We start from the raw sequence: 9,519 nt of genomic DNA on the forward strand, positions 1-9,519 counted from the left end.
ATTTGTCTTCCTAAGACCCCACGCTTTTGCGTGGTTCTCAACCATTGGCATGGCTCACATCCAGCAACATACCACCGTGTCCATTTCTCCTCTGTTATTTGGCGATCTTGTTGGTGGATAGATGAGCGAGGACCTGATTTTCCTTTTTTCTTCACAGTTCATGTTTAGGTTTGTGGTTGATTTAGGATTTTGATTTCATGTGTCTTTGATGAGATGGTGATGACGATGATACATTGAAATAATGTCTGTCTAGCCCTCTCCTACCTCGATGATGTTCGATCTAACACTGGCGAAGGACCAATAAGACTTTGGTATGTCAAAATTGTTCTACCTTTTCAAGTCTTTGCATTTGGTGTGCTAATAAGAGGGGCAGTTGATTGGCTTTTGATACGTTGATCTTGACCTCTTGTTTTGGTATGTTATACTGCTGGATTACAGAATACAAAACCCTAGCTACAGTAACGGGTACAAAATATAGAACCCTAATGGGCCAGCACACATACGACCCATAATACTCTAACATATACCACAAGGTACTACATCTTCATCACATTGTTTAGATGATGAAGGATTGATATAAGCATGTGTTCTTTGAATGTTTCCTCTAGCCAATGTTTTTTCAATGAACAATTGATCTCGTTCTGATTGTCAAGTGGGTTTTTGGTCTTTAAAGCGTTGTTTGGTGAGATTGTTTGCAAATGTCCATCTTATTTGCTTTCTACACATTACAATCTTTAAACTCTAGCGGACATTAGACATTTAAAGTAAACTCTGAATTTTGAAAATTGTTTTGTATCTTATTGTCTTCCATTTGTATCAACCTTTGTTTTTCTTGAAATATATCAGAAATGACACTCAAAGAGTGTCCTTATAAGAAACAATAGTTATCAATTATTAATTTTATATTATTTTTTTTGTTTTAGACTAGAAAGGCATTATCCAATGTACCCCTTCGTCGTACCTAGTTTGACCGGGTCATCTTATTTAAAATGTTTACGGGAAATGAAAATTCAAAATATATGTGCTAAATATTAATAATTATTATGATTTTTTAATAAGACAAGTCAGTAAAACCGAGGTAAAAAGTCAAATGAATTATAAATTGGAACATAGGGAGTATTATTTTTCACATCAATGATGGGATAATCTTTATTCATTGAATTTTGAGATTCTATATCCTACTTCTCATACGCACATAAACTAGATTTAGATTATTTGTATACATATATAGATATTAAAATCTTTTTTCGTATCCTTGAAATTTAAATTTGGTTTGGATGGGCGAACTTTGTTTACAGCAGTATCTAGCGTTTCTCGTTCAATTATTACAGTAGAAAATGTGTTTAAATTTTTGAGGCCTCCCGATCTCTCGCGTATGGTCCATGGGCTTTTGATTCCGTTGAGATTCCAAGGTCCACTGGGTCTGCACTCCCCTTCGTCAGCCCGTGATGGCACACACGTGGGCATCTGCCTCTCTCGTTTCGGTGCTATTCGCCCCCCAAACTCCGGACGAGCCTTCCGCGCGACGCTGCACGGCTCCGCCAGCCACCCGTAAAACCCTAGACGGCTAGCCGGCGCACGGAAGCGGGCAGCGGAGCGGAGGTGAGCCTCTCCTGCATCGGATTGTCCCCGCCCCCGCTAGGCGCCATGAAGCTGACGGTGAAGACCCTCAAGGGAACGCACTTCGAGATCCGGGTGCAGCCCAACGACACGGTGAGATATTCCGATCCCCATTTCATTTTTGAAATCTTTCTCGTGCTTCTTATCAGGGACGCGTCGTGGGTGCGAGCGCTCGTGGCCCCTCAGATCAATGATTCGCGGTGAACTGTATGCCGTTGTGTGTGTGTGTGTGTGTGTGGGGGGGGGGGGGGGGGGGGGGGGGGGTGACTACGGTGCTGGGCATTGTTATGAGCTGATAGGGCGAGGTGGGTGGTTTCTGTGGCATCCAGTCGGGGGAAGGTTCAGGGAAGTCTCAACATTTCGTTGGAGATGCGGATTTCCTGTCTCGTATGCTTCACTAGGAGCTGTCGAGAAAATGCAGTAGGGAATGCGATTATTTTTGTGATGACGAAGGTATAGCCGTATAGGGTTGGCCTGAAGGATGGAGAATGAGGTCCGCAGGTGTACCTTCTGGTGTATATAGGATTTGATTTGAGACTTGGTGCCCTAACAGTGACATTACGGAGTGTGAGTGCCATCCATGAGATGGTTAGAGTTGTAGGAGCACGTGAAAACTCCATTTAAGGTACTGTTTTCTGGTGTACATTGGGCGGGTTGGCCTGAAGGATGGAGAATGAGGTCCGCAGGTGTACCTTCTGGTGTATATAGGATTTGATTTGAGACTTGGTGCCCTAACAGTGACATTACGGAGTGTGAGTGCCATCCATGAGATGGTTAGAGTTGTAGGAGCACGTGAAAACTCCATTTAAGGTACTGTTTTCTGGTGTACATTGGGCAAGTGCCAGGTATTAATGTAATCTTTGTATTAATTTACTGGAGTTATTGCTGGCCAATGATTTTGGCACTGCTATAGAAGTAGTGCGTTGCAGGGCTATGATAAGCTCGGACATTCCCTTCAAAGGAGTTAAACAAGATCAGGCTCAAAGTTTCACAAGACGGATTTACATAAGAATCGGAATCTGGCACAGGAAGGGGAGAAGTGGGGCGTTGAGAAGGAAATGCATAGGGATTTCTATTTCTCATCATAGTTTTCAGATCGCCTGATCGCCTGATTGAAGCCACTGGGCGATCAGGCGATTAGTCGCGATTAGGCGTCGATCAGGGCGATTAGTCGCCCCTGATCGACCCTAATCGTCCCCCTGGTCGTCCTGTGTATTCCAGGACATTATGATATATATATAGACATATAGTCATATATAACACTATATACAGATATATAATTATATAGTATAGAGGCTTGCAGCAGTATAAATACTTAAATAGTCCATAACAGTACAACAACAAGTTTATTATTTATATAAGACTATGAAACTGCAAGAGGAATGAAGAACAGAGGGGGAACAGCAGCAGAACAAAGAGGAATGAAGAACAGAGGGGGGAGAGAGCAGAGAACAAAGAGTGAAGAACAGGCAAAAGCAGCACAGCACAACATCCATACCTTCAGAAGAGCTGCTCATCTTCGGTTGGACTTCTCAGCTGCTGTTTTTCGCGACTAAAATGGCGAAGAAGGCTGCTGCTACTGACTGTTCACGTCTAAAATGGGGGAGAAGGCTGGTGCTGCTGACTGCTCACGTGCAAAATGTCTTTTGGCCTCCCAGACAGCATTTAAAGGACTGCTGACTGCTCACGTCTACCCAGGCTGTATCTGAAGGGATTGGGCGTCCTTTGGCCTCCCCCATACAGCATTTAAGCCTAAAATGGCTTTTGGACTACCAGGCCTATCGGCTGATCGCCCAACACAGCGATTAATCGCTATAAATCGCGATTAGGCGGACGATAAGGACGATCAGCTACCCTGATCGAATCGTTACACCTTATCGAGTTCTAACAACCGATCAGACCGACTAATCGCGACTAATCGCGATTAGTCGGACGATATGTAATCAGAGTTTCTCATGCACCCTTCTTGTTGGTAGATACTGGCTCAAAGTAACCCGTACCTGGCTTATTTGAAGACCATGTCCCTGTAGCAGTGCTGTCTTACACACACATTGCCTGTTGTAGGCAGCATCCAGATCCATCTGCACATGTTCCATAGTCACTCCTGATTTTCATAGTGTCATGCTCTTGGGTCTTGGGGATATTTGTTTGTTATGCTGGTATTCTCTTGCCTCTTGTGTCCATTTGCCTACCTTCGTTGAATGCCTTGTGGTGCCTTGCATGGGCGGACCCAGAATAAAAATGAGAGTGAGGGTATATTTGTAACGATGGGCATCAAAACGCCAGAGCAGGGGCATCTAAGCAGCGCTGAGCAGGGGACTTTATGGTAAAAATTTAGGCTTTACTACTTGCAAAAGAGAAATGAGCAGGGGCCTATGCCCTCACTCAAATCTCCGCCCCTGGTGCCTTGCTTTTTTCCATATCTTCTGCTTTCCTCCGCTATCAGCGATTCAGGCACACCAAGGGTTTGGATACATAATGCTTGTCAGCTAACTGTTTTGTGATCGTAGTTGAATGAGTTTTATTGGCATTCAATATTTTGTCAAGGTTCTACTAAAGGTTCCTTATTTACCAGATTATGGCTGTGAAGAAGAATATAGAAGAGATACAAGGGAAAGACAGCTATCCATGGGGCCAACAACTGCTGATTTTCAATGGAAAGGTCTTGAAAGATGAAAGTACATTGGAAGAGAATAAAGTCAATGAGGATGGGTTTCTAGTTGTCATGCTTAGTAAGGTTGGGTTCTAATACATCTCTGTACTACACATTTTCAGATAGATATGATGTTTTACTGAAGTATTTTTCATTTTAGTCTGATAATGTTACCACTTGATTTAGTGGAAAACTTGATGCAAAATTTACAGATATAATACAAATAGGATGAATTGTAACATGTGAAGAAAAGTTAAATTTAGGTGCAAAATATAATATAGTTGTTTGCCAAGGGTGAATCTGTGTGAAACATTGGGCCTGTTTGGTTCGACTTTTTTTTGACGAGCTTTTCTGAGAATCTGGAAGGGCGGGCCTGGTCGCAGTGGTGAGTGCTACTCCACCGAGTCACCAGGTCTGGGGTTCGATGCAGCCTCTCCTCAGTGCGGGGGTAAGGCTTGCTTCAGTTAATCCCTTCCCCATGACCCACACAAAGTGGGAGCCTCCGGGCACTGGGTCCGTCCTTTTTTTCCCTGATAATCTGGCTGTGGGGAGAATCTGAGGGTTTAGGATCTAGGAAGTGACGGATTTCTACTACCGTGACGACTCGGCCAATTATGTGTGCACATTGATTTTGGACGGTTTTCACCAAAGTGATTCTCATAGAAGCGTGCTGAAAAGCTGGGCGTTTGGTAGTTCGTAGCAATTTCTGGCGGCCAATTATGTGTTCACATTGATTTTGGACGGTTTTCACCAAAGTGATTCTCATAGAAGTGGGCTGAAAAGCTGTGCGTTTGATAGTCCAAATCAACTTCTGGCGGCCAGAATCAGCAAAAAAACTGAAATAAACAGGGCCATTATTTGACTTGCAGTGGTGCTCTGCAGTTATTGCTGATCATCTGACATAGTTTAATACTATACTTCCATCCTGTAGTAGCTATAACACAGAGTACTCCTTTTGTAGCACAGTTAAAAAAATACTCCCTACATTCCAAATTATAAGGCTGTTTTGGCTTTGACTATGTATCTAGACATAATGTTTTTCTAAGTGCATAGCAAAAGTTACGTATATAGAGAAGACAAAACGACTAATAATTTGGAATGGAGGGAATACATGATATGGTAATAAACTTTCTGGCACTGGGTGTTTCTTGATTGATATGTTTAATGTAGGATGGTATATCTTTTAGCACCATCACTCAGCACGTGTTATCCTTTATTCAACATTTTCCCTGTATGTACTCTTGCTCTGTTTCATATAAATTCATAATTATGCATTTTGTTTTCTGCAGGGTAAAACATCTGGTTCAACTGGAACTTCATCTTCCCAGGTAAAGATATTCCCTTTGTGGGTGGAGAAAACACTACCAGCTTATGTACTAACTGCATGAACCATTACTAGCACTCAAACACTCCTGCAACAAGGCAGGCACCTCCTCTAGAGGCCCCACAACAAGCTCCTCAACCCCCGTGAGATCTTGCTATAGCTTTTCTTTATTTCTCTCTAGCCTCTTTATTTGTTTACGTTATTTTCATGAACTAATGGGCTGCATCTTTTTTTCAGGGTGGCACCAATTACAACTTCTCAGCCTGAAGGACTTCCTGCACAGTATATTTCCAGCCTGCTAATCACACATCTGTGTTATTAGGCGCTTTTGTCCACTTACAATTCACATTACTGTTTCCTTAGATATCCTCCATCTGGGAAAAACTGTGTCAAGTTGTCAATTTTTGTTTAGATTGTGAAGTTATTTGAAACATAAATCATGCAACCTTGCAGAAATGACCATAGCTTGCAGGAACAGAACCTCCAATCTCTTAATATAAATTTAATACGACCGAATAGGTAAAATACTGTGAGTTAAGCCTAACTATAGTGGCGCATAAAAAGTTGGGACCCCGCCCCAACCCACCCACAGAAATTTGGGAATACAATAAGTATGTGAAGATAGATTTGTTACATTTAGTAATTCTGCTAACAAAAACTGAATTTATTTTTTCCTTTTTGCTAGGGCACCTAACACACATGACAATGCGGCATCAAATCTTCTGTCTGGAAGGAATGTTGACACAATAATTAACCAGCTAATGGAGATGGGTGGGGGCAGTTGGGACAAAGATAAAGTCCAAAGGGCTCTCCGTGCCGCTTACAACAACCCCGAACGTGCTGTTGAATACCTCTACTCTGTATGTATTTTTCTCATTGCCCCATTCTTTTGCATTTTTGCACTTAATGATGGAATCCAATTTTCTGGTGCTAATAGATTATTTATGTCAAACATTAGGGTATTCCAGTAACAGCTGAAATTGCTGTTCCAATTGGTGGTCAAGGGGCAAACACAACTGATCGAGCTCCTACTGGGGAAGCTGGTCTCTCTGGGATTCCAAACACCGCTCCACTAGATCTTTTCCCGCAGGTGTACTTTATGTCCGTCATTCATTATCACTGCATGTTGAAGCTTGTATTGACCATTAAACAATTCAGCAGGGGGCTTCCAATGCTGGAGGTGGTGCTGGTGGTGGACCACTTGATTTTCTTAGAAACAATCCACAGGTTCTCATTTTCATTTTTGCCATTTAAGATTTTTTGGGGTAATTCTATTATTACCCCTGCATACAAAAATATAGTATTAGAGAATACGATGCCCATAGTAGTATGCTGTAGAAGCGTCATCTAGCACACTTGTTTTCTCATTAATTTTATGTTAACATATTGTGCAAGGTTGGACCTTATCCCATTGTGGCGTGAGCATGAGCTTTGTAAAAGTTTAATGAACCTTTTGTTTGGAATGAAAGCCCAAATATATGTCCATCTAACCTTCTCCTAATTACACCAAATAAAAAACCAAACTAACTCCAACGCAACTTTTTACTTCATTCTTCCATGTATACCCCTACTTAAATGCACACCGATGATTGATGTGCACCATGGTCAGGCCCTCACCTTAATTTTAGCCCCAGCTCCGAATCAACTTATATTTGGGATTGGCGGGGTGGGATTACATCGATTTAACCTCACTGTTCTAATTATGAATTAATAGCTTATCAATTATTTTGCAGTTTCAAGCAGTTAGGGAAATGGTCCATACAAATCCACAAATTTTGCAGGTTTTGTATTCTTTGTTTTGGCTTACATTCTATGGCTTCTTATGTAGCACCTGCCTGAACTTTTTGCTGGTACCATGTTATAGCCTATGCTCGTTGAGTTGAGCAAGCAGAATCCTCAAATTCTAAGGTTGATTGAGGAGAATCATGATGAGTTTCTTCAGTTACTAAATGAGCCCTTTGAAGGCGGAGAGGGGTAAGCATTCTCTTATTTGATTAATTTACTATTTTCCCCTTTGTTTTCGGTTATGTCTGCTTCTTCACCTCTGTTTACTGATTTTATAAATATATATCTCTTTTTTTTCCTGCCCGTTTCCTCGAAATATCTAGGGATTTCTTAGACCAACCTGAGGAGGATGAAATGCCTCATGCCATTAGTGTTACACCAGAGGAGCAGGAGGCCATTGGACGGGTAAGCATGTAATTGCTGAACTCTGCCATCCTCCCACTTCATAGATATTTGAGATCACATAATTATCCTTTGGATCTGTTTTTTTTATATTCAGCTTGAGTCCATGGGGTTCGACAGAGCACGCGTTATTGAAGCATTCTTAGCCTGCGATAGGAACGAGGAGCTAGCAGCAAACTATCTCCTTGAGCATGCTGGTGAGGAAGATTAAGCGGGAGTAGTTTTCATACGGTGAGAACTCTGCTATCCTCTGGTTGGTTACCCTCCTTAACATATATGGCAAGTGGCTCACTGTGGGGTGATTTCCTTTTTTTCTTCTTTTGAACCTTGCCTCTCGTCGACATCTGACCGACATTGATCAAGATTTTTTTTAGTACCGAGTGACGAAGAGTTGATATGGAGCTGACGATCATTTGAATTGATTTCGTTGTGCAAGACTTGTATTACATAAACATTTAAATACATGTAGCTGAACATTTCAGTAGAAATGCTACGGTTGTGGTCTCCCATCGTTGACTTTCATTAGCGTGGTGGTAAACATCGGTTCTGCTCCTGTCCTGTATTAACACAAGCTTGGCTTGGGAGGAAGCACAAGGAGCTATTGCCACCTAGCAAAAGGATAAAAGGGAGGATGACGAATTGGCGATGTGTTTGCGACACGCTGCCCTCAAGTGTGGATGATGAGTGCAGATAGGTTGATGACTGTGCCAAGGCTGTCAAGTGTGTAAACGAACGCTGCCTTCGTAGTTCTGACAACTGCGACAGTTCTGTAGCTAGACCTATTTGCTATCTTCATGATAAAATTATCTAAATGGGACGGTCCTTGACCGATTAATTGCACGATCTAAGGTGAGAAAAAGTACATAATCGCTTGGATTGCGTCAGGTATGAAAACGCTTTGCATCCCATTTCACAGGGTGCAGCTTAGTAGCTTTTCCTCAACCGATGCCAGGCAAATGCAGAACGCCTGGTAGCCGGTTAGTGGGTATCTGCAAAACACTTTTATATAGTGGAGCTTAATAGCTTTACTAGATCATAAACATAGTTAAAAGACTATAAATAGAGGCTCTATTTATAGTCTTTTAAGTATGTTTATGATCTAGTAGGTCCAGGTTGTATAAGTGTCTTTTAAATATCCCTTGTACATAGAAAACTGATCAGAAGCTCAGGTTGTACTTCTACATACCCTTAGTATTATTAGTCACAAAGTAGACGGGTCCATATATTCCATCCACTTCGCTACTCCAATTCAGCAGAAAAAAATATTTCGCTGCTCGAACTCCAAACAAGTTGTCATGTACACTGTCCTGCGGTGAGTGCGTGAGCGTGACTCCTAGATGCCAGCCTGGCTACGCAGGTACGTCTTCCATTTTCAAAGTTCCATTGTTTATTTAAGGCATGTTTGGTTTGTGGCCAAATGTGCCACACTTTGTTTAAGGTTAGTCATCTAAATTGAGGGGCTGTTTGGTTCGTGGCTAAACCTGCCACACTTTGACTAAGGTTAGTCGTTCGAATTGAATAACCAATCTTAGACAAAAAAAGTTAGGCAAAGTGTGGCAATTGAGGTAAGGAACCAAACATGCTAGTCTTCTAGTACTAAGTTAAAATTATTTAACTCTGATTAAATTTCTTAGAGCAAAAATTAGAGTGGGCTATAATCCAAAAACTAAGGGAGTATTATTTTAGTTGGCACTTTGAAGTACTTAATGCTACTCCCTCTGTCCTAAATTAAAAT

General features: G+C 41.7%; 1 protein-coding gene across 5 annotated transcripts; it reads left to right on the forward strand.

Moving 5' to 3' along the window:
* The first annotated feature begins 1,437 nt into the window (after window positions 1-1,437).
* Window positions 1,438-8,625, forward strand: LOC100282427 (uncharacterized). Of its 5 annotated transcripts, none has more exons than XM_008679023.4 (13): window positions 1,438-1,713; window positions 4,196-4,357; window positions 5,563-5,601; window positions 5,673-5,740; window positions 5,835-5,879; window positions 6,283-6,457; window positions 6,556-6,687; window positions 6,756-6,824; window positions 7,331-7,378; window positions 7,462-7,571; window positions 7,706-7,787; window positions 7,882-8,015; window positions 8,159-8,625. In XM_008679023.4, exons 1-12 carry the CDS (start codon window positions 1,648-1,650, stop codon window positions 7,993-7,995), a joined length of 1,110 nt encoding a protein of 369 aa, XP_008677245.1. In that variant the 5' UTR covers window positions 1,438-1,647; the 3' UTR covers window positions 7,996-8,015; window positions 8,159-8,625. The 5 variants fall into 5 exon arrangements, with proteins under 5 accessions (XP_008677245.1, XP_008677246.1, XP_008677244.1 ...); XM_008679024.4 differs by having other exon boundaries at window positions 6,759-6,824; XM_008679022.4 differs by having other exon boundaries at window positions 8,148-8,624.
* The last annotated feature ends 894 nt before the right edge of the window (window positions 8,626-9,519 follow it).

Source organism: Zea mays, chromosome 4 (genome assembly GCF_902167145.1).
Source record: "Zea mays cultivar B73 chromosome 4, Zm-B73-REFERENCE-NAM-5.0, whole genome shotgun sequence".
Lineage (NCBI taxonomy): Eukaryota > Viridiplantae > Streptophyta > Magnoliopsida > Poales > Poaceae > Zea > Zea mays.